We start from the raw sequence: 25,590 nt of genomic DNA, 5'->3' as shown, positions 1-25,590 counted from the left end.
GTCCTCGCTTCATTGTCGCGTATGTCGCATGGTACGCGAAGTGAATAAAAAGAAATAGCATCGGAGTCACGTCGGAACAATAAGAGCAGTTGGAAGTTGGCGCTCGCGCTGTCGTCTACAAGCCGCTTTCAAGACCTTTGTTTTCTTTGAGTTGCGCTAAGCACTCGGAATGTCGCGCCAATACCAGCTAGCCTAAACTGCTGCGCACACAGATCGCGATTCAACGGCTACCCGTAACAGATGATAGCAGTGCCCGACCGCAATCGTGCGCACCGCACTTGACGCCGAGTTCGATCCACCTCCATCACACGAGGGAGCCGATGTGCGCCGTTGACGCTGTTGCCGCTGGAACGAAAGCTATAGCTGCAATCTCTTGGAACAACGCCACCGGACGCAGCTGACTTGGGACTCAGCCACAAGCCAGAAACGATAGTGAGAGCTGCTCCGGAGATAAAACACAGCCGACGGCTTTAGCATGCAATTTCAATTCGCTTAATTTCGGCTGACGGGCTATCCGCACCATTTCACAACTTGATGGCTCAGGCCCAGCGGAGAGAATGCAAAAAGGCCGACGTAAGAAATATCGGAGAGCGTTGTCGTCAACGTTGTGTGGACTCTCCAAGCCCTTTGGGATACCGAAGGCCGGCAGGAGTAAGCTCCCATCACTCTTCACATCAGACGAAAGATATTCATGAACAATGTGACGATAGCTTAGGGAATATTATGCAGGAAGCCATAAATTCAGGCATCCGCCAATTAATAGAACCTTATATACGAGAGAATGGATACAAAAATCGAAGCGTCCGAAGCGCCCTGCTCCTTCAAGTAGCAGTTGGTTACCAGAAAAGACTTGAAGGGATATGAATACGAAAGCATGAAATCGTCACGTTCGAAACCACCGAGAGGACAACCAAAAAAAAAAAAAACTCTCTTTTAGTGTGTTAACAGATTACCCGGTAAGCAGGTCGTGAGGCGTCGCATCAGCCATGGCCGCCGATGTGGTAATCCCGCGGGAGCGACGTCAGGTATGCCGGGTGCGCAACGAAGAGCCGCCACCAGGGGGGGCGACCATTTCGAAGACGCGCGCCGTTGTTGCTAACTGCCGCCGCGTTTTTTCCTCAACCTGGCGGTGCGCCAGGGTGGCTCGCCGCCGAAGCGAGTCCCAGAAGTGCACGAAGTAATGAAAGTGTTGCCGACTACGGAAACTTCGGCCAGCTGGGGGGGTTCCTTAGCGTGCTCCTATAGATCTTATGCGCCTCTGGCATGCCGCACTTATCGAACATTCTCGAATCGATTCAAAACCACGCTGCGCGTTTCATCTACTCCGAATATACCTACCATTCCAGTGTTTCCAAACTCGTGCTCACCTCTCTAATCTAGAATTACGACGTCACATATCTCGACTATGCCTTTTTCACAGATTTAATCATGCCCCCATCGAAGTTCCAGCCATCCTGCCAGTCTATCGCTCATCAAGCCGCACAAACCATTCAAGCGCAGTGTATCCTCCACCAGCCCAAAGCACCGCACATTTTCGCTCCTTTTTTTTTGTGACAACCACACGGGACTGAAATCGTCTGCCTACAACTACCGTGCACCACTCCGACCCGCATCAATTCAAGATTGCCCTCAAATGACTTTTTTTATTTTGTAATTAATACCCATCCCTCATGTAATACCCCAGCTGGGGCCTTTGAGGTATTCAAAATAAATAAATCCGTCTAAATGCCACTGTACTGCGGCCGAAATCGAAGCCGCGTCCTTTTTGGTCAGCAGCCCGCCAAGCACCGCAAACACCGCATATATGACCACGGCAGTTGCCCGTGGGAAAAGTGCTCTTGTTTGAATGAACGTGGATGTGATTCCGGAACAAACGCATATACGACAACGAGCGCAAATAAGACGTAACTCTTTATCGATTTTCTGAAATTTTCTTTTAGGCACCAAGTAAAAAAAAAACGCGGAGAAAAATAACCAATCAGCGTAACCACGTAAATGTTGCCGTAACAAGTGAAATGAGGTTGAACGTGAAGTTATAGGGCCCTAGAAAACAAAACAACAGAATGAGGCAGTATTCCCGTGCAATCAGTGTCGCGAGATTTCGCGCGTTTAGCAAAGATAGAAACTTTGGCCCAGAGACTACTCGGCGTGTATCATATACATAGTACAGGCCGAGTAGCTTCGAGCCTGGGCACGCCAAATCTTGCGAAAGTCACCGTATTCTCGAAAGTGATTGCGAGAGATCTTCGCGGCTCCATGGGCATGCGCGGTGGTAAGGAAGCCAGTAAAAAAAAACACAAATATAACAGCCAGGAATCAAGTTAAAATTAAAAAAAAAACGACGAAGATCCATCGAGCGGTGTTCCATAGACTGTTTGAAGCAAGATGTGGGTATACGTCTCTGAATACAGTGTTTCATGGCACGTTTCCCTGCGAGTATAAACGTATGTACAGTGTGTGGAAACAACCCACTAACAATCGGGCAAATCCCAATATGACGCAACCTCCATTTGTAAATCAAAGATGGTGAAAGTAACGTGTCTCGGTACTTCGAGCTTTAAAAAGAAGTTATAGAGAAACAAGTTTTTTTTTCTTTTTTTGCACTTTGTAAAAAGCACAACCCTTGTCACTACAAGAAGCTCAGCTTGGTAAGCCAAGTGCGTCTAAGTAGATGTATCGGTTTATTTCTCGACCTAAACACACTGTAAGAACGCTCAGGTGTTGACATGGCGCACGCCTGACTGGCCAAAGCATGTTCGGCTACTGCCGAGCTAGATGACACCGCGATCAACAGACCCAGCGAAGCGGTACTGGCGACTTGAAAGTGCCGATACTTTTGCTTTCCTTTTGCACGCTCGTAAAATTTAAATATGTATAATGACTATACACAATTCTGTACCTTCCTCTTGTGCATCCAAAATCAAGATGGGAGCCGACAGATGGAAACACGTAGTGGGATAATCAGTGCGAACAGGTGAAGTGCCTCAGACAGGCTGGCCGACGTTTCGATAGGAGGACCTATCTTTGTCAAAGGCACCTTGTCATCTTTGGCGTGTTAGTTTTAAGGGGGTTAGTAGTGACGTCATTTCCTTGTAGTGGCGCGTGTACCTGTTGGTAATCACCGTGTGAAAAGAAAAATCTATAAAGCAGAGGAGTGCAGTTCTCTCGCTTCATTTCAAGTTAGGTTGTAATGATTCAAAACGTTCTCGGAGGATGGATGAAAAAAAAAACGCAAAGTAGAAGCTGCAAAGAGGTGCAAATAGCACGAAACTTCGAAATCGGCAGACGGGCGCCGCGTCTAGCCACCGCAAAGGGTTGCCGAAGACAGCGGCGTACGCCTATTCACGAACACCTATGATTGGGACGCACAACAAGAAAGCAGTTACGAAAAGGGGGGAGAAGCAGGCGGCGTAGTTTATTATGACAAGATGTGGAAGGTCATTGGCAAATATATGCTTTCAGTGTAGGTGGTCCGATCAGCAGAATCGCTAAGGAAAAAAGAAAGTGGGAATGCAAAGGAAATGAGCAACGATCACAGAAACAAAAAAAAGAGAAGAAAATGCGGGGCGGGGTAGGTCGTTAGGTCACCGTGGCGGATTCAAAACATGCAAGAGTGGATAACAAGAGCAGAAGAAAGATTAAAAAAAAAATCAAGAGCTTGACTGCATTCGCAGTCAGAACCGTACGTACAGCCCCGCGTCCCAAACATCAGTCAACATTCACTGATAAGCGAGCCTGACAAGCCAGTTTCGAGCAAAAAAAAAAAAGTTCACCGTCTTCAACCACTGCGGTGCTCCAAAGGTGCAGTTTGCCCTGGTCCCCGAACTTCCTTAAAGCGGCAGTGTCCACAATTGCACCCCAGGTGGTCGACATTTCCGGAGCCCTCCAATACGGCGTCTCTCATATGGTGGTTTGGAGACGTTAAACCCCACAAATCAATCAATCAATCAACCACAATTGCTCGCACGGCGCGCCCGCTGCATGTCAAACGGGCGGCGGCAATGAAAGTGGAACGACCTTTGAAACGCCAAAAGAGGCGCCAATCCTTGTTGCACGTTGTCTGCGTGTTGCACGCAGAGCGTTGCGTGACCAAAGTCCAAGTGGGGGCAACGCTGCCGCGTTCGAGCGCCGCCACGGTCAGCGCATGCTTGACATCCGCTTATCTCAGCCACCGTTGCTCGCGATAAACGATACCAAGTGCCGTTGGGAGTCGCTCATTCTGCTTCCCTCGCTCGCACCATGTTCAGTTCGGTCGTCATTCAAGCTCAACAATAGCCGCCGACACATTTTAATGCAGTTACAACGTTAACTTTTGCCTCCCATGAGCATAACGCAACGCAGTGGCACGATGGAACAACAGTCCACCGGAGCGGGAACTGCAGCGGCCGAAAGAAGGCACACATGCAGCGACGCAAAAGCGGGTCACTACACGAACCGTGCCCGATTTCGCCGGCGGCGTGGATGCGCAGTGAATTCCGCCTACGCAACAGATAAAACCGGTGCTCGTATCAAGCTCGATCGAATGTGCGGCTAAAAGTTCGGAACAGCTCGGCTACCACAACACGTTGTGCTTTGTGTGCGCAACGAACATGAGCAGCAAGTTCGCTTATCTATACATGAGGTCGTCCAATCACATGTTTCGAGGCAACGCGCATCATATATACGGGCGGAATATTACCCCAGCTCTTGTACAGCGGGCGCGCGCTGCGGTTTGAATAAACAACGGCTCGAGATGAGGCCGTGGAAATAGTGGCTTAACAATATCCTCTGAGATATGGGGTTTTACGTGCCAAAACTGCACGCCGTAGCTCCGCAAATGTCCACTGTAAAGCTTTAACTCACATCGCACTCAGTATATAGTCTCCGTGGAAATGCGACCAACCACCGCTGGGACTATCCACTCAACTACATTTAAATTAACTCTGAGATCAAGTATAGTTTACCAAGCAAATATGAGTGCGAGATGCGGTCGAAAGCTTTCGATAAGTCTAAGCCAATTCCATCGATCTGACCTGTTTTATTAATTACTTGAGCAAAATTGTGCACTGCTTCTGCAAGATAGCTTTAACTCACATCGCACCCAGTATAGTCTCCGTCAAAATGCGACCAACCACCGCGGGATCAAACCTATATAGCCGACCTTCGAGTCAGCAGCCGTGCAAGCAAATATATATCCAGAGGGGAAGGATTGCGTTGTTTTAGTACAGTACGGCGAGAGAGAAACAAAAAGGCCAGGCCTGCGCGCTAAGCGCAGCGAAAGCTGGAAGAGCGGCCTTGCAGAGCCTTTTCTGAACACTCTTTGGGAATCGAAGGAAGGGCTGAGTGCCTGGAAACTGTGGCACACATCCACGCTGCTGGGGGATTGGCCAAGAATCGGGTAGTTCTGACGAAATACCGTTAATTCGTTAGCTCACGGTTTTTAAACTATTGAAAAAAGGGACAAAAATTAAATGGCAAATACACAACTAGAAATAACGGATATAGAAAATGAAGCACATCTGGTTTCATGACTAACAACGATAAGTAAACGAATGAATAAAGCAATTTGCAAAAAAAAAAAAAAGGTAATTTAGGAGTGATAATAGGTTCTACAGTCTGAATCTCTTTGAAGCTTTAACAAACTCCTGCAAGGCATTGGCAACTTTCCCCGTCAGTGAATCCTAGGGACAAAGCACCCAAAGAAAGTATACATTAGGAGTGGTCAGCTCCAATCCTATACGAGACGGCATCTAATGTGTTTTTGCGCAATGCAGCGTATTTTTTTTTTACAATATATCAGATAATGTTCTGATGTCCCAGGGACTCCACAAAAACCAACAATTAGGGGAAGCCCACTAGGGCATTAATGATCCTTCGTCATTCTTCCGAGAAGCGCGATATTCGCTAAACGACTGCGAGGAATTTTGTGCCAATGTTTCATGCAGTTGCTGCCGACGATGAGGAATTATGCCTGACGTGGGTATGCGCCACAGTTAATAGGTGATGAAGAACAAGCTGTTGTAATGGGTTGGAGCACTGGACGACCCACTCGTGGCGCTATTCGAATTGTGCGACGTCCGGTTGTTCTAAAACGCTTTATCACTCATATCAACGCGATTCCTTTCCCAACACCAAACCTGCCTAAGGCAAGTTTGCTTACGAGAACCCAAGCACCGGCGTGGGTGGCTCAGTGGTAGAACACTGGGCTGGCACGCAGCGGAACCGGAGTCGAGCCCCACTGTGTCATTGGTGCTTTTTTATTTACTAGTTGTTTTCGTGTGATAGTGGTTACGGACGTCGGCGGCGGCGGACAACTACGACGCCACGCGTGACTAGTGTTGTGATCTCACAACAGCTTTCGCTGTAAAAATAATGCAATAGCACATAGCTACCGACGAATTTCGAGCTATATCGCGCTTAGATATATATGACCCGACGAGGGCCTTCAGGGAACCTGGGCCCGAAGGGGAGTAGACAATGACCCTCTGCAGGTCTTCTGGACTGTTCTGTGCTGAGCTTTGCGCTACGTAACAAGTAACGACTGCCACTTATTGTTCACATGATTGATATGTGGGGTTTAACGTGCCAAAACCACTATATGATTATGAGAGACGCCGTAGTGGAGGGCTCCGGAAATTTAGACCACCTGGGGTTCTTTAACGTGCACCCAAATCTGAGCACACGGGCCTACAACATTTCCGCCTCCATCGGAAATGCAGCCGCCGCAGCCGGGATTCCAACCCGCGCCCTGCGGGTCAGCAGCCGAGTACCTTAGCCACTAGACCACCGCGGCGGGGCATTTTTATTGTTCACATGAGAAAGCCACAACGGGAAGTTCGAATTCGACAGGCGCGATGACAGCCGCACCTCCGAGATTCCGTCCGTGGCTGACTGTCTACAGGAGCATATATGGTTTGCTAACCACCACTTTTACGACGACCCCGACACGGTGCACAGTCGCTCTACAGAGTGCGCTGCATAACGGCGCGTTTCCAGTTTTTTCTTTTCTGTCTGCTTTCTTTCTCGGTCTTCTTCCCCTCTTCGTGTTCACTCAAGGGAAGTTATCGAAAGACGGAGCTTTAGGCAAATAAACGCACACACTTGTGTGAGTAAATATCCTTGGCTACATGCATTTCCATAACGGTGCAGTGGTGTGGGCCTCATTTTTTTTTTTCTCTCTGAGATTTCCTTTATTGCGAAGCGATATATAAGGGTATACGAACTTAGCCTGGCTGGCTGAAAACAACTTGCTTGCCGCAGCGTGTCAAGCCAACACAACCTAGACTTTTCAAAAAAAAAAAAAATCTAGGTGGTGTTGGCCAAGCCCACGACTTTTGCCAAACAAATTGTCAACACCCGACTTACCGACGTAACTTAATAGACTCGGGCAGCGATAACTTTGACGTCGCTATTAAGTGTTTTACGTCGCGCCCTGGTTTTCACGTGGCACATTATTGCTAAATACGAGAAGAAATTAAGTTTTCGCCGGAAAATTTCAGCGCTGCTGCAGGAAATAACGCGGCTCCTTTTAGGTGCGCTGACGAGCCAGAGCGTGCCACGGATTACAGGGGCAGCAGTGGCGGAAGAAGCGCCTGCCAAGAAAGGGCCGCCGCATGGCTTCGGGAGAGGGCGCTCCAAGTAGGTCACAGTGAAAGGACGCGCTACTCGGCCGCGCGCGCTAAGGAGGCCAAGCCAACGCGACCACGTCGAAGGCCGCTTAGGGACTGCCTTGCACAGCGCGAGCGTTTTTCGCTAAATTCGCCCGCCGGAATCCGGGTGGCACAGCCGAAATTTGCCCCCAAAAGTTGCTCCTTTTATACGACGACGACGAGTTTAGTTAAAAGACGAATGCGACGAAACAACAGCTGTAATGCGGTTGCGATAACCTCTGGTTTTCATTTATGCGAGTGACTCGGCGAGAAAGAAGAAAATAGACGACTGCCCAGAGAAACGGCCGGCATGCACACTGCAGCATAACATCCTCGAGTCAAATAGGGCAGACAGCGCAATACCTTTCACGCAGCTATACATTGCTGAAGAAGTAGCGGCAACAGTTTGCACGAGAAATGAAAATAATTGACAAATTACTGAAACTATCCAACTTAAGCACTTTGCTATAGTTACCGTACGCGCTCTTTTCAAACAGTATATATGCATGCAGTGCGAGACCGCAGAGCCCTCCATGTTGTCTGTGGACAACATTTTTCAGACATACGCGTTATAAATTGACGGTTGAATTGCACTGTCGTTACAAATGCTCCAAATATAGTAAGCCGCTTTATTATCAAATACCAAAGTAAAGGGACCACTAGCGTACTTATTTAGAAACATTCGGTTCAAGTGTATCCTCCTATGTGAGATCCTCGGACGATATTGATAAAGTGCAGTCAGTGATGCAAATGATCCGTTTTTTTTTCTTCAATAATTGTCGAATTTCAGAAACAATTAAACTGTACGTTTTCAAGCAAATAATGTACGCTTCCGAGTATTCCAGCCGCAGAGGACCTTGAGAAATATTCGGTATATAAATGTTTTAACGTTAGAGAGCGACTCAGATTACATGAGAGGAGGCCCTAGCTCCGGACAACTTCGATCCCCCCTGGGGGTTCTTTAGCGTGCAATGACGTCACACGGTAAGTGGGGCTGCTACAGCGTTTCCACCGCCATCTGGAGGTGACCGCCACGACCGGGATCGAAACCGCAAGCTTCGCATCAGCAGCCTCGCAATAGGTTACCGCGGCAGCCCCTTGACAAATCTTTGGCAGCCTTCTTGACAAAGGGCTGTGACAAGCATGCACACATTGTGACCGGATCACGATCGCCAGCACAAGCAGAAAAAAAAAAGCCCCTGTCTGTCCTTGAAACATGCGTTTCAAGTACACACAGACAGGGGGGCTAAACGCGTCTCGGAATTACATGTAATTCAAGGACACGTTTTATCGCGTGCCGCCGATGGCATGCCAACGCATGTAATAGTAGTTGCGCCCGAGCTCAAGGTCAAATTTAAACTATAGACGACGCTTACACAGAAAGCGGGAACAGCAGAGAGGGAGCCAAGCGGGTGCTCAGAGAAATATCGCTCCTGATCGTCATGGTCGAATCGGGGGATTTGTGAAACCACATTTGGATGTCGTTGATCGGCGACACGGCGTCATCCTTCAGCAGTGTTCGTTGGCGATGCATCACAGTGAACGTTCTATTTAGTTGCTTCGGTGACAGAGCGCGTGGCAAAGTAGCCCGAGCAAATTTTCGGGCCACACTGCAAGATTCAGTCAAAGCGACTACATTGCATATAAAACACCCCCTCCCCCCGACCCCCCCCCCCCCCCCAAAAAAAGAAATAGGTGAAACCAACGTACTCGAGGGTAGGCAAAATAACAATGGTTGTTACCAGACGCAACAACCCACACGGCAGAACAATGGATGCCCACGTGCCACAGCTAAGTAGGGCGCAAAACCCGCGAATCAAGTTGATTCAAACGAAGAAAACGAACACGCGGAGCAATTATGCTGCTCATACTATTTTTGTGCCCGCGAATAACTACTGAAGGTTATGACTAACAGAACATTTGCAAGCACCACCGATTTTAGAAAAGGCACAGAGTCGATCAATCATGCCAAAGAATTCACTGTCTAGATGCCAACCAGGCTCATCAAAAAAAAAAAAAAAAAACAGAAAGGCGTCGTCTGCGAACATCATCAGAGCCATCGATGAGGATGCCTACCATTTGGAATGTCCTTTTCGAATATCACGCCGACAGTAAAGCTTCTTTATATGCACACGACACAGTGGTGAAAAGCGGCATCTCATGCCTTGCTTCGACGCACGATATATTATCGAAACCTCGATATATATTATATATATATATATATATACATATATATATATAGATATATATATATATTTATATAGATATATATACATATATATAGATATATATAGATATATATATATCCAGACGCCTATTGGCGCGTAGACAACACTCGACCTGCTGTTGCAAACGTCAGGCGCAAAAACGAGGACAATGCAAAAAGGCCTCAATTCGACCAGCTTCTTCGAAAAAACCAAAGGACTGCCTGCTGCGAGTATCCCTCCTCCTTTTTTTTTTTTTAAATGTAAGACGTGCAGCTGCACCACAAGCTATACCGCGTATTCTGTGAAAAAAAAAAGGTAGTACGTTAACAACCGAAAAAAAAAAAAGTAACGAATCCTACGTCAGAAAGCTACGAAGTATATGGCCAAGCTCTGCCCGGCTGGTTAGTTCAAATCGGAATTTGGTAACAATGTTTAGTGAATCTTCGAGGGTATATATAATCGGCACTGAAAAAGCATTTAATATTAAAGGAACAATAAGCGTTCACACGTTTGTTTGTTTGTTTTTGCTCTGCAAAGACGTGCGTTTTTTTTTTTCAAACAGCAGAAATTAACGCTCCAACTTGGTTTCATCTGGTCAAACATATATTACATCCGGACTGTCGCCTTACCGCGGCAGTGTGGCCTTGGAAAGGTCGACGTACGTCAGGGCCAAACTGGCCATCACATCCCGAAGGTCCCGGCTACAGCAAGGTGTATAAAGACGAGAGACAAAAGGCGATAGAGACCCCGATGTGCACGAGGGATGACCTGCAGTCCCGACACTTCAAGTGTAGCCATCCGCTAGCAGTGATAGCGGCTTATAGGGTTAATAAGTGCGCTTATTTCTGCGACCCATAAGCGATGAGAAATGTTGACGAGCGAATCGCTGCTGTAGCCAGCGTTTTAACAATATGACGTCAGGGCCAGACGCGTTGTGGGCGGACGCTCTGACCACTTGACGACCAAGACAGTTGACCGATCCTCGGCCGGGCAATTCCATCGTGCTCATGTGAAGGAACACAGATGTGCCAGACTGCAAGCAAGTAACTATAAGACATCCCTATTGGAAAAAAACGAATGGTGGGCATGGTGGAAACCACCACCCACCATTATAGTGGATTAATGTAGTGGGTGAATGGTGGGAAACGCCCACCATGGCGCATGGTGGGTATGGTGGATGCTGCAGTGCCGGCAACACTTGAGCGCGAAATGACGTCAGAATCACCGTGACGAGCTGACAGAAAAAAATAAAAAAGAATTCTATAAAAACGGTATAAAAAACACCTGTCCCGTAAAAAAAAAAAACACGGCGCCACGCAGGATCGAACTTGCAACCTGCGGATTCCCATTTGAAGACGCTAACCACTGCGCCACACCAACATGACGTTGATTGCGTGTTAAAGACTTAGTTCCCATACAAACTTAAGGTTCAACTTAGTTATGTTTGTCGTGTACACAACATAGACAAGATATACACCTGCTACTAAATATTGCACATTTATTAAACACAAGCAACTGCGGCCTGTAACGATCGCCACTATGTTAATGGCACTAGTGCTATTTTTTCTTTTACAATTCACAACTTCAAGAAAAAAAAACCAAGTGGACTGGGGAGCAGCAACAGTTTACCGGCGGGGTCTGCCAAGTTTAATATCCGTTTCGCGCTCGTTCTAAAGGGCGACATCTGCTCACGCTTTATGACGCTTCTAGGCTCATTCCATAGATACGCCCGCCTAATTTATTTGATTGAGTATTTGGATGCTTTTCGCGCAATGTAGAGGGCGGTCGCGCCAGCGCAATGCTGTAGCTCTTTCGCTAAAGCAACAATTATATAACGGCTTGGCCAAAACGAATGCAGTGTGCCGGAAACATTACGCTATCATATTGGTTCACCAAGCATACGAATTGCCACGTCTGAGTTCTCGTACAAAAGCTAGAGAAGTGCCGGCGATAGTGACTGGCGGCTGTCGGTGAGAAGACACCTAATTACGTTCTCTGGGAGTGCTTTAATTGCATCGTATCGATGTTTGTTGCTTCTTGAGCGGACACCATACACAATGAAAAATGCTTCATTTAGGTTAATTGATGCCATATGGCTGCGCTTTATTGTCATACTTAATCGTCGTAATCATGTATTCTGAAACCCGGAAGCACGGATAACACAATTGTACGGGCTCGGTCAGTAGGCCTAACCTTTGGTGGAAAACATGGTGGTAGAACATGTAGTGTACAGATCCCAGCTTTGTACACTACATAAATTGCACGCCATTATAAGCCCACCCATCATCTGCTTACTGCTTCCCAGCATTATCGCGATGGTGGGCAGAGCTTCTCAGCTTGGTACACCATGTGGCCCACCATCACAAGCAGCACCCATCATCTGCTTAGTGCTTCCCAGCATTATCGCAATGGTGGGAAGAGTTTCTCAACTTGGTACACCATGTAACCCACCATAATAAGCACCACCCACCATATACTTAGGGCTTCCCAGCATTATCGCAATGGTGGGCAGAGTGTCCCATTATTGCCCACTATCTAGCCTCTGCTTTCCACCATCATTTGCACTTTACCCATCATCTGTACACCATATCACCCAGTATGTCCCAGCATAACCACCATATTTTCCACTACGTCCCACCATAGCCATCATAATTTCCACCATGCCCACTACTATTTCCACTACTCCCACCATGTTTTCCAGTATCCACCATGGCAATTTTTCCGATAGGGATTTAAAGGAATGCAAAACAAGATTAGCAACAAATAGAAAGGACACAGCATGTGTGCGTCTGGCACTCCTCGGCCCTCATTCCAGCGTTTCAAGTTTGTTACTATGCGTTACCAACAAAGGCCAAACGTCCCCTGCAACTGTGAATGCATTGGCGAGAGTTTGATGTCAGAACTGAAACGAACAGCTGAAAAGGCGAACTTTTTTTCTGTGTTTCCTGCAGTGACGTGGACGTTAAGAGAATGCGATATTGTAGGCGTGTGCGCAAGCCTCTTTTACTATACATCACGCTAACCACATAAACGTTAACTATAGAAACACCAGCGTATGAGTAGCGACAAATGGAAATATATATGCCTAGGGGCCGCTTTGAACATTGGGCACCCAAGTGAAACTGTGTCGCTATAATTCATATATTACTGGTATCAGCAATTACTACGAAATATTTTTTTCATTTAATCTCAACACACTAATCTTTTCATGTCTATGATAGTTTATTCATTTTTGTCCTAACGTTATTCTTCGCCTTGGCGAAAAATTGCATAATGCTGCACGTTTAGCGTTTTTTTTTCATAAAAATCACAAATATTTCGCGAGTAATGTAGTTACAATTTGTGTGTTATATGTTTCTACATTAAGTAATTAAAATACTTCGGAAGCAAATGAAGCCTAGACATTGGCAGAATATTGTGACAAATTTGGAAAACTGAGTAGCATTTTGACTCATATTGCGGCTTAATTTTCGCAATGCCGCGGTTCAAGTAAAAAATATGGCTTATGTATTGTTGCATAGTATGCTTTTTTGGTAAGACGTACAGAAAGTTTCGAAGGAGTAGTTTGTTTTACGGGAGGACAAAAAAAAAATACATATGAACAACTACAAGGTAGCAGGAAAGTTGCCTTTGCCTCGCCTTCACAGCATAGCACGTCAGAACGAGGTTCCGGTGGGGCCTTTTTGGCAGTGAATAATGCACGTCTTACAACTGCCTGTCACTTGTTTTGGTAATATTGCCGTATAGAGCATCAAAATGGGGTAATAGTGCTAATTTTATGGAACGGTATCTTCACCTCTTGGACCATCAAAAGGCTGGTTATAATCAACCGTTTCATAGTCACAAGGGCAGAATTTAGTGCAGTCGATTACCTGAAATAGAGTACTGGGGCGCTTCGTTTGGCTCCTGATAATTAGTACACATTGTTTTCATTATATTTAACACAAAGTATCGTTTAGCTAAGCTGTTTTTACGATGCTTCAGGTATTGACCGATGCGTGTACACTTACGACATGCTCAAAATAACGATAATTTCCATGTTATCATAATAAAAGAAATAATTTTAAAAAGCATATCATAGCCACCCAGATCAGCTTTCATATGCAAGTTTTATATATATATATATATATATATATATATATATATATATATATATATATATATATATATATATATATATATATATATATATATATATATAAGGTTACAAATTGAAGAAACGTTTTTTTTTTTTTTCGAATTGCATCTCCTCTTAAACTAGGCTATATAACGCAAAATATAGTGGTAGAATACCCCCCCCCCCCCCTAACACAAATTAGAGAGTAATATTAAAGACAGTTAAGGTATGGATCATTCTATGCCAAACGCGGCAAACGTTTTTATTTCCTTTTCGTTCATCTTCCATTTGTTTTGTAAAGATCAGGCAACATTTTTTACAAAAAAAAAGAGAGAGAAAGAAATCGGCTTTTTTGGGAGGGGAGGGGCAGAAAGGGTCGATGAGATAATTTTTCATGCACTCGGCATGAAATTAACCAAGTAATCTCGCTTTCACGAACACTCAGGCCAACAGTACAAATGTTGTACCTTGCAATGTTTACATTTCAGGCAGGAATAAAAATGTCCGGCTTTAGTAAAGGGCGACTCCCCCCCTCCCCCCCCCCAGCCGAAGTTTGTTTCAAAGGAAATGGAAACCAACGTTTCGACGTAAAACTTCCGAAAGACACCGCGGGCAGCGTTGGTGACAGTTTTGATTCATCATTCCAGCAGGTAACGGCTTTAGCCATCTGCATCCGTCAATTCCAACGCCCGGTGGCATCAATGTACAATAATATACAATGTACAATAAATACATGGCGCGGTCACGGCTGCAGTCCCCGTCGTTGGGAGCCGCGGTAGTAGCGCGCACGTTATGTGTGTTGCGAAAAGCATTTTTCCGCCAGGCCCGCGGCCTTGCAGCTGCGGCCTTGTCACCGCACGCCAGTTGAGGGGAGGGGAGCGACACCCTTCACGAGGTTGTTGGACAGTCCCGTTACGGAGAGAGTGCTCCAGGTGCCTTTGGGGACAGTCGCCGAAGCGAATCGGTTCAAGTTTTTATTTTATTTTAAATAAATCTGACTCGAGAGTCGTCTTTGACCACATACAATGAAACTATAGTGGAGAATGCCGCCCGGCACTGCAAGAACAGAGACAAAACTTAATACTCGGCAGAACCAAATAACTTTTTTTTTTCGCGTGACATAGCAACACGACGAGCGGAGTCGTAATTCACGTAATATTATATATCAACGGGAATAACTGGGCGGGCGCTCATTAGCCAGTGGGTGCAACCGTCCAAGAAGATTACAGCATAGCGTTCGCTAACGAAGAGGGCCAGCAAATGCCGCAGAAAGCGAGGGAAAAAGAGAAAACGGTGCTCGTTGCACAAGGCCAGCTGTGGCTTCGAGCGAGGAAGCGGCGAGCGCCCGGAATCGATCGCCGAGCCCAGGGTTCAACGCCCCCGGCCGCCCGAGCACAAAAAGTGGCCCCGCGCGCTCAGCTGAGGGAGAACGCTGTCCAGGGAGACATTCCAGTGCTGGCGGGTGGCACCGAGTGCTGGTTCAAGTGGCGCCCACCTGCACCTGTCCGCGCCACTGCATTAACGGGCCTGCCCCCCCTCAACAGGCGTGCGGTGATTGCCGCGGCAACAAGGCCACTGCAACAAGGCCACCGCCGCAGAAGACGCACTGCGCAAGGGGCAACCTGCGCCGTAGCTCCCAACGACGGGGGCTCGAGCCAGGACCGAAAAGAACTCGGATGAGAATCGCTAGAATGTATCTAAAACGGGAGTCTGCAAGCGCAGCAAATTATATATTTCCCGATACAGTACGTTATCGACGCTCAACCGTACAGGACTATAGTTCGGTGCGATTTTAAAATCCCTAGCAAAATATACATCCTACGACAGTTATCGGAAGGGTCATAAGTAATACATGTTTGAGCCAAGTCACGGGACTCAATCGCGATCTGCGACTCGCCAACAAGTTTGCTCCGGTTATGGCAAGAATGTGAATGACCTGCGGGGTTTTTTTTTTTTTTAACTTTGTTCCTAAGCAATGCCAAATTGCCCGACAACACGACACGCAGAATACAATGATGCAGTAGCTTCAAGGTCAGTCGCAAGCCCCACAAAACTGAACTGAATGTCCAGCTTGTCGGGCGAGTATTCTGATGTGTGATGTCTATAGGCAGCCTGACACGATGGCCAAATGGAGCTGGTCTCTTCCTCCACACAACCCTCTGGCACAATTCTACAAATGTGGTAATAGAGATCACTCTCTGTCACGGGCGAGTCATTTGCCCGTGTTAACGGGAACACGCCTCGCCAATAAAACGCTATGCCAATCGTGCATTTTCCTTAAACTGTAGCATCACAACGCCTGATATGTGTGTCATAGCCACTGCGTCCGAACGATACACAGGGCGAGTTGGTTCATTTCGATATTTTCAAAAAAAAAAAAAAAAAAAAACACGCTTACTGAAAGGTCACAAGCTGACGAAAACGCAGATTTACAGGGCACGTTGGTCCCGTAAGCCTGTAGGCTCAGGCCTTGCATCATTCGTTGTGATCTTTTAAAGGCAGCGCATTGTTTGAATACAATACTACGTCGGTTTACCAGTTTGTAAGAAAAAAAAAAAAGATTGGACATGCAAGGATGGTAATCTAATTTCTCTTCACCACACATTTCATATTGCACCTTCAATACACCGCGGAACAGGACACGAGGGGCTGGTACTGCCAAGACGATGGAGTACGTACAGTCACTTTTTTCTTTTTTTAAAGAGTGAACACGGGAGCGCGCGTCTTTCGGAGCTCCCAGCGCTGTTGAACGGCGGCAGTGCCCAAAGTCTTCTTCACTCGTGCCTAAAAGGCAAGGCACGAGTGAAAATTGAACCCTTCGCTGCAAAGTACGAATCCTCAACCTCACTATTTAAGGAAAAAATAAATAAATCTAGTTTTTGGTTCGTTAGGTATTACGGCTTGGTGGCGCTAGCCACCGCCCGATCCGAAGGGTACAGCCATATCCATCCATCCAGCGAAAAAAGCATCGCGCATGCGCAGTACGGCCGGGCTGCTGCCGTCGCGCGCGTTGCGTCAGGCGAGCTGGCCCGTGTCGTCTGCTGCGGGCGCACGGCACTGTATAGAAGCTGTGTGCCTCAAAATGGCAGCAATGTATATAAACTTTCAAATACGCTACACGCGATTCACAAATTGACCTGAAAATACATTACGTTTTGCTGGCGTTTTCTGGGATCATCATCGATCTGTATAACTGCGCACTTTCTCCGTTCCGTGTTCCAGCACGACCTGGCGCTGGTGGACACTGTAAACGTTTTTAACGAGCGCGTAGAAAATCGCGGTGATGTTGAGGAAAGCACGAGTATTTACGAAAATGTGGACAATATACATGAAATCGGCTATGATGCGAAACCCGCTTTACGCGGCGACTGCACGCGAACATACTCAAGGTTCGTCAAGAGTGGCAGAATTTTCAGGCGCATCGTATAACTTTGTCCTATAGTGCTGTGGTCGTCACTACCTTCCAGAATGGCAGTAGCACCTTTCGTTTTTCAAAGGGGACAATACAAAAATACCGAGTGAACCAACATTGAGTGAACCTATTACAGATTACTGATACACCGTTATTTAACGTATCAGTCTTTCGTGAAAGTGTACCAAATAACAGTTCTGGTATTTTCGTTCATTTTGCCTGTTCGTTGTACGACTACAGGAACGCAGAAAAAAAAAAAAAGGTCGAAAACCAAGCATAAAGACAAGCCGTTTGAACTGAAAGCACCCTAATTTCAGTTTCGATCATAATGCGGTCACCGGGGAGGCCGAAAATCAGCTAGCAGACCGGGGAGGCCGAAAATCAGCTAGCAGACGACACACGAGCGCTGCTGCGGTGACGTGAAGCTACCCTCCTCGCGACTGCGCACAGATACTTTGACGTGGCGCCGTTCTCCTGTGTTCACTCTGAGAAAGATTGGGACTGTACATAGCCATATGCTATATCGCGAGTGCATGCATGCGCGCGAAATGTGGTGCATTCGGCTAATCGAGCCCACTTCGATTCGTACAAAGAAGAAATATCGACGCTGTAGAATTTAAGAGAATGGCCGCCTGGCTGAGTTGTTCACGAAGCGAAAATTATTTCCACAGCGGGCTTCGTTAGCAAAACTAATCTTTCGGTCACTATAGACGGCAGATGACAAGCTTGGTTTGCCCATTCAAAACGGCAACGCCGTCTATAAGCGGCATTTCACTGTTCCGAAAGAATCAAGAGTTAGCTCCGTTTGGCGAAAATAAAAACAACTTTAGGTTGAAATCGCTCTTCATAAGAAAAACCTTGCATTCAAACCAATCGCGACATGGCCTGAGCACGGGCTCGTACACGTGTAAAAAAAATGTAAAATTAAGGGCAAATGAGTTGAGCGTAAGACAGCAACGTGAAGAAAAGTTCATCGCCGGGGAAATTACGGTCTCCCAAAGCACGCATAGGCCCATAAGGTACAAGAAAGCTTCACAATCAATTCGAAAAAAAAAAAAATAGCAGCATATCGACGACGAGTGAATGATGGCTGGGCGAAGTGTCTGTCTGTGTGTCCGTCTGTCTCGTTTACGCCTGACAAGGTTAGACGATAAGAGGTGCTTCGCCCCTAAAAATGAAGTTCACACGCGATGCTTTGAGAAACGTGTATGACCTTCTTGTGAAGATTGGCGCTACGATTGGGATACCGGGTGCTTGATGGTTTAGCCTTATTACTATGCAACATATTTTAAACCTGCTGTGTGCATGTACATTATGCGCACCCTCGTCCTACATCAATAGAGACACCATGGCGACAGTCATGGTGTTACGCTTTGTGAACTTCAAGAAAGATTCACTCGCATGAAGATTCATAACGTGTGGTCAGTCAACAAGGATTCAACGTGAAAACACGTTGGCACAGAGTGTAATGTTCTGAATAATACGGCATTCAGTTTCAGTAACGGTTCACAAACAAAAAATTGAGAGAAGTCGCACGAATCCACAGTGAATTTCTCATCTTCGTAGCACTTTAACCTGCCCAACGGTATTGCGAACAAAATTATCGCAACACGATCGAATAAATAGCCAGGAATCGTTATGCGAAACAGAAACGTAGCGTAATTTTAAATTAGTAGTCGCAAGGCGGTTGCAAAATCAACCAATGCTGAATCTTGTTATTTAACGACAGGGGCAAACAAGATCACACGAAAGTAACCAGCAGATCAGCAAGGAACAAAAATAAACTGCCACACGCATATGCAGCTCAGCGCAGGTGGCAGAAGACGAGGGTAGCATGCGCGCACACAAGGCCAACCAACAAACGTGGCCCGATCCCGGGAAACAGTCGTCCCAGTGAATGCACTCGTGCAGCTACAGTACCGCACATTCGATATCCAGCCGCCTTCTCGCCCCACAAGGGCCTCACAACGAAGCAGTTGACCCCATTCCAGAAATTTCCACATGCACGCCCACGGAGCGACCGGCAAAAGGGAAGGAACACCCCGCAATTATTCTGAGCCCGCATGCGCAGCATGATACGGGGCGAGTACGTTAATTTTATGGTTTCTAAAGCGCGTTATCTCAGCTGATCGCGCCATTCCAATACAATTCCACAAACCTTATCGTAACCCCCCGCCCCCCTTTTCCCCTACAATCGGTTGCGAACTGCGCTTTCGAAATGAGTACCGTCTGCGCGCACCACAAGTAGGAAAATACGATACTGGCAAAATACTATATCATCATGCACACTCAAGAATGGTAGTACATGTCATCGTTGTGCAGATAAGCTTGCACGCATATTCTCGGGGAAAAAAAAAAAAAAAAAAACCTCTAGATGCGATCTTGGACGTGGAACTGTGAAACTGCACAAACTAACACAGCAATGACGCGGGGAGGTCGCTGCTGCTACTAGCTCGATGCGAGAGCACAACCCTCTTCAAAATGTGTCCCACCGATAGATACGCACCTGCCATGGCGTGAAACCAAATGCACCACCATTCCAGAAAGCAAGCGCCTACCAGAAACCGCTGATGGTGCTTTCCGTAATCATCGCGGCGACGCCGAATCCAATTTAGAGAACACGCAAACACGTCGTACAGCGGGTGCACTATACCAATACTACTCCAGAGAAACCCGTAAATCCAGAAACCCGAAAAGGAAACTGCACTGCATAGGCACACGGAGCGTTTTGCCGCCATTTCTGAAAACGTAAACAGTTCGCGAGCACTCGCCGCAAACGCTGCTGCAGTTCGCTCGTGCACTGTACAACTGCAGCAGCGCTAGCAGTGCGACACGTCGCGATAAAGTAAAGCACAAATATTTTAAAAGCTTGCATTTTCACAACATGCGTGGCGCGATTCTTGAAACTAAACTAACTTGACGTTACCTTATCACAGCTGATGTCCCCGAGTAGATGCGCTCAACAAATAATTTGTCAAACCATCTCTCTCTCCCTTTGGAACTCACGAAAGAACTGCAAGATAATTTTCAACCGCTCAAATTGTGCTGTTTTTTTTTTTTTCGCGCTCCTCCTGAGCGAGCAGACGGCAAAAAAATGGCTGTAATGCGCTGCGTTCCTACGGCACACGGCCTTCCCATCCCGCACGAAACCTGGGCACGCAAACGCGCTTTGAAACGTTATGCTACTTACGGAAAGCTCGGGGTGTTTAGGATCCTTATGTGACGCTGCACGGATTATTCCAGCCCTCCAATCCAAATCTGATGTCTTGGAAAGTCTGCCTTTGCCCGCACTGTTAACACACAAAAATCTTTTGCCCACAATCTCCTCCCGATACTTGTAGGCCATCGCACATATTAAGTATCCAACCTCTGGCTACAGGAGCCTAGAGTGCACACTTGAAAACTGCGTGGACTGGACGAAAACACTACCACGTCCCCAAAGGCGAACGAATAATACGAGAGTTGAAAGGTCGCCACGTAAGTCTCAGTACGCCTGCGCGACCTCGGAGGGAGGAAGAAGAAGAAAAATCTGTGCGAAGCCACGTGACATAGCGGCGCTTCGCCATTGGTACACGCGTCTGCCCCGCGTCCAATGGAAAGCCGCAAGACGGAGGGCTCAGCCAATGGCGGCATCTGCGCTTGAAAGTGGCGCGTTGCCTCCAGCTACGCTGTCAGCAGCCCAGGGGTTCGTGTTCTGACGTAGCGCAGCCGACGCTCTGTTTGAAAATCGTGGATGGTATTGTTTGAACTTTGGAACGATTTCTGGGAGGCTTCCAACTGGACCAAGACTCACATGGTTTGGAATGTATGCAGGATGATTTCCACCGTCCTATCTCGGCTGATCATGTGAGTGTAGCGACAGATATTCTTCATTGTTGTCGTGTGGCAGTTCGATTAATGGAAGACGAAGATTCATGTTTATGCCGTCTATTTGCTAAGAACTAATCGCTGTGCCCGTTGCCTTTAATGCTGCTGTTTACTACTACTACTACCATGTCTTCTTTGCATTCAAAGCATATTTTTAACGTTTGCGTAAAGAACGTTGCTTGCAGCTATTGCCCGTTCTGTGTAGGCGCCATAAATCGCCGCCCGTCGCGTGTGGTAGCTATATTTATTACCGATCTGAATCAACTCGTTGAAATCAATCATCGACAGCTCTTCTCGGGGCCCGCTAGCTGTTAATGTTCGACCGTGTGGTCACTGTTCTTTAGCGTGGGATCGTATTACGTCATTCTCTGCCGCTGACGGAGTCGTGGCGTAGCACCTCTATTATTCGCCATCCTCAGAGGTGGGAACAGCCGTTATATGTTCCCTATAATGTGGAGTTACTTTTTTATGCCTGACCACTGCATGTCCAAGCCCTGACTGCGCCACGAACAGCGTCCTCGGCGTGTCATTGTTGTCGGGCAGCAGGTGTTCTGAAGCCAGGCCAGTTGTTTGTTCCTATTGTGTGACTGCATTGTGTTCCAGTTTTCGGCGCATGGCCTTGTCTGGACATACATACTCACTACATTTCCTCTGCGCAAAAAAAAAGAGGACGTTTCATAGGTTTTGTTGGAGAAACGGCCGGTTTCCTCGCGTTATCATATATATTCGGCAACCCATCCACCTAGCCGTTCTGTATGTGGACATTTTGACTATGCAATAGTGTTGTACGTAAACGCTATCCTTCCCGATTTTCATCTCGTAGGCACTTGTGCCAATCGCTTTGAATTGGAGGAAGTTCTGAACAAAATCAGTCGGTCGAAAAAAACGAAGTTTGAACAACATTACGGTACGCAGGTCGCTCACCTTTCATTTGTTCTACACATTAACAATACGTCTACCTTTGCCACTGCTGCCCTGGACGCGTTTTTATAGCGAAATTCTCCGCGTGTTGTTGAAGAAGTCTTGGTTATAATAATGCGGAGAACTTAATTATGTTCCTAGAGTTGATGTGTAATGTCAACATTATGACGTGAAGAAGCGCCACTTCTGAGAGGGACAAGTACTTTAATAATAATTTGAGAAGCTGTACTACAGGCGTTACGCAAGGCGTGCTACTGCCGCCGTCCAGCTGATTTTGTCGAAGTTGAGCGGAGCGTTGTCATCTACACGTTGGCAGCCGCCCCACATTTGGGTGAACGGTGCCATCTGACAGGCGGGCATTGTTTCAGCAGAAGCTACTTGATGGAGTGAGAGCTGCATGGTAGAGCGCGTGTCAGCGGCAGGGGTCTGACCCCCCACCCACCTTTCTAGAGAGCTGTTGCTGCCTGTGTGCCTCGGAGAGGAGGGAACAACTCCACTTCCTGCTGGGAGGGGAGTCCGTTTATTTTGGTTAGAGCCGACGATTATTTTGGGGCTTTGGGAGCAGGAGCTTGCTCTCTGTGTAGAGATGCACCCTTCCTTGCTAGGGAATGTTCAGCTCTGATTCTATGTCCAGCAGCAGCCGTGCTGTGTGCTTCATGCTTTTGCAGCTCTGACTTGGATTGTGTTGCGTGGTGTTTTGCAATGTTCTGCTACAGTGTCATTGTGTGAGTGATCTTGGAACTGCCCGTCCACAAATGCAGAATCCTTGGATTGGTGCATCTTTGCAGCTGACACGCGGCCGCTTGTGTCTTCTGTCGATGTTTTGCTGTTGTTGCTTCCCTGTGCTGGCTCATTGTTTCTATCGTCTCTTCAGCTTGCTCTTCGGCGTGCTGTACCCTGCGTATGCATCCTACAAGGCTGTCAAGAACAAGGATGTCAGGGCCCATGTAAGTGCAGAGCTTTTACCTACATGCTTCGTGGATGCTTATGCACTTGACCTTGCTTTGCAGCTACAGTGGATGATGTATTGGATAGTCTTTGCTTTCTTCACCTGCATCGAGACAGTTTCTGACATCTTCATTTCATTTTGGTAAGTAGGCTGAACCAACATTGCACTCACCTTATGCAGTGTTTGCTTGTGAGATGAGACCATTACAATAGTGCTAGAACTTTTGGCATCTATGGAACTGGTGAGACATATTCCTTTGAAGTTAAATTTCTGCCTGTTTTGTATTGAAACGGCTTGGCTCAGTCATTTGGGTGCATTCAGGGGTTTTGCAAGTAAAAAAAATAACAAACAAGGAGTAGATGCAAAACAGTCAATGATAATATTGATCTCTATGTATGTATTTAATCGCAAGGTTATTAGAAACGTTATTATTGATCTTTAAATCATTGTTAGTGTGCTTCTGTAAATATCATTTACATTTATAAATACCAACAAACTGCTTTTGTATCCTGAGCAGGCGAATGAAGCCGACATTGATCACTGGGAGATGTACGAAGCATGTGCAATACTAAAGTGGTCAGTTGCGCATCTTGGTGCATAATTACGAGATACTGCTGCACAATAAATGAAGAGACGAAACGAAAATGACTTGCAAATATGTACCAGCATGCCCAACCCGCCTCTTTAATCCACTTCATTTCTAGTACAAGTGCCTCTTCTATTCCTCTAATTTGTCCAACCTGTGTGCCGTCGTCTCTCGTACCACTGTCACGGTATGCCATGCACGAGAATGTCCTTTGATCTCTGCACAAAGCTCATCGCTTATCCATGTTGTTTTCGTTCTGTCTGTGTATTTTTTGCACTGCGGCATCTTGTAAGCATGTGCAAGATACCATCGTAGTTTGCTCCTTCTGGAGTGTGGAACTGTTATGAATGAGCTGTGAAGCGCATCAGATGGAAAACAGTGACAAAAGGCATGACAAACTGCCATCAGCACTATGGAGAGTTTTGGAAAATTGTTTGATTTCATGGCGGACTACCTTGATGCCAAAGAGAACATTCCTGCCTATAATGATCAAAAGGAGCCCGAAACACAGTGTAAAGGATACATCTCAGCCTTTGAAATGCAGGCAGCTGGGATATTCCTAGATAAAAGTGTTAGTGATATGAAAATGCTGCTTGATTCTCAGACTTGCCAGAAGATGTTATGCTATGAAGAGAAGGAAGAAACGAAGCAGGTGTTCATGAAAGTAGACATTTGCTGGTTGCACTTGCGATGCAGATACTTGGCTTGCTTTTTATGAGTATGCATGCTACAGGAACCCATAGACAACTGACCGGAATTACACACAAGATATGCACATAGTCACTTGGAAGTAGAGTTTCTCTGAAGCATTTAAGAACCTTTAAAAACCTAGCATAATGCTATATTTTGCAAAAGGGAAGAACTAACCACTACAGACTGTGTATCAGAAAGAGGTCATTTAAATTATATATTCAAGCCACAGCTTTCAGAATCATACTATTTCTCTATGATTTTATGCGGTTTGAAAAGAGTCCCACAGGCAAATTGTAGCCAACAGGCCAAGCTCAATGAATCATTTGTTTCACCAACTGATGTCAGCTACGTCTTAATATATTGATGTGCCATTAAAGGGAGTATTGAACCACTTTTCCATGTAATTAATGAATGGCTTCAGTATCGCAGTTTGCCTTACGAATCCATTGCCAGCAAAATTTCCCGAATCCGTCAAGAGTGAAATGAGTTACAGGGGTTTAGGTGCTTTCTCTCTCGACCCGACCAGTGCGCTGGAAGGTACACAAGGAAGGACGGCACGTGGGTTAAAGAGTTGCGTCATGACATTGAGTGCACTTGATAAAATGCAATTGATCTCTCCCATTGTTATTTTTGTACACAACTGAGGCTCGCTGTGCAATGTTTGCAGATTATGAGTGTTGAGCCGGCACAAAGCGATACCTTGTGGCAAGGAGCACATTGGATCTGAACACTGCTCTTGATTCATGGTTATAGGCCTATGGCTATCTGCTGTTCTTTGTCAAACCGCATGCACTGGAAGCTCCAAAGAGAGTGAGCACAGGCCTCTGTATTGAAAGAGGGTGTCTCAGAAACATGTAACTTTACGCTCCGCTTCTAAACTGTCTTTGTCGTTCGGGACTGCGTGAACAGCTGAAACATATCAGCCTTCATTAAGTCAGATAGTAAACACAATGCACTTTACGCTGGGTTCTGGGAAGCCTACTCATGTGGACAGCTGTAATGTTTCGTTTTGTAAGATGAGACACAGTTGGTATTTGATGTCAAGTGGGCATGAAACACTAGCCCCTTGGTTAGAGCAGTGTAAAGAACTGCCTCAATGGCTTTTGAATTCGTCAACATCAAAGTTGTCGCTTTTTTGTAGCTTTGAAGGCATGAATTTATGATACACAGCAGTCACAAATCATCAACATCTGCTAGCTGTCCACCTTCA

At 46.5% G+C, this 25,590-nt stretch overlaps 2 protein-coding genes across 5 annotated transcripts in view; one reads left to right on the top strand and one right to left on the bottom strand.

The window, feature by feature from the left end:
- Window positions 1-20,865, bottom strand: part of LOC119175870 (uncharacterized) — a 273,943-nt gene extending 253,078 nt beyond the window's left edge. For 2 of the 4 annotated variants that reach the window (XM_075876320.1, XM_075876321.1), the window contains exon 1: window positions 16,351-16,561. In XM_075876320.1, the coding sequence (XP_075732435.1) occupies window positions 16,351-16,557 (207 nt within the window). In that variant the 5' untranslated portion in view covers window positions 16,558-16,561. Of the gene's footprint in view, window positions 1-16,350; window positions 16,562-20,554 lie in introns of those variants that run through there. The other 2 variants (XM_037426886.2, XM_075876322.1) reach the window with 2 other exon arrangements.
- Window positions 20,866-21,000: 135 nt separating this feature from the next.
- Window positions 21,001-25,590, top strand: part of LOC119175869 (receptor expression-enhancing protein 2) — a 75,508-nt gene continuing 70,918 nt past the window's right edge. Inside the window, exons 1-3 of the mRNA XM_037426885.2 lie at window positions 21,001-21,210; window positions 23,027-23,099; window positions 23,163-23,242. Of these exons, the coding sequence (XP_037282782.1) occupies window positions 21,098-21,210; window positions 23,027-23,099; window positions 23,163-23,242 (266 nt within the window). The 5' untranslated portion in view covers window positions 21,001-21,097. The remainder of the gene's footprint in view (window positions 21,211-23,026; window positions 23,100-23,162; window positions 23,243-25,590) is intronic.

Source organism: Rhipicephalus microplus, chromosome X, assembly GCF_043290135.1.
Source record: "Rhipicephalus microplus isolate Deutch F79 chromosome X, USDA_Rmic, whole genome shotgun sequence".
NCBI lineage: Eukaryota > Metazoa > Arthropoda > Arachnida > Ixodida > Ixodidae > Rhipicephalus > Rhipicephalus microplus.
The sequence above is the reverse complement of the archived record's forward strand: the minus strand, read 5'-3'. Positions and strand labels throughout refer to the sequence as shown.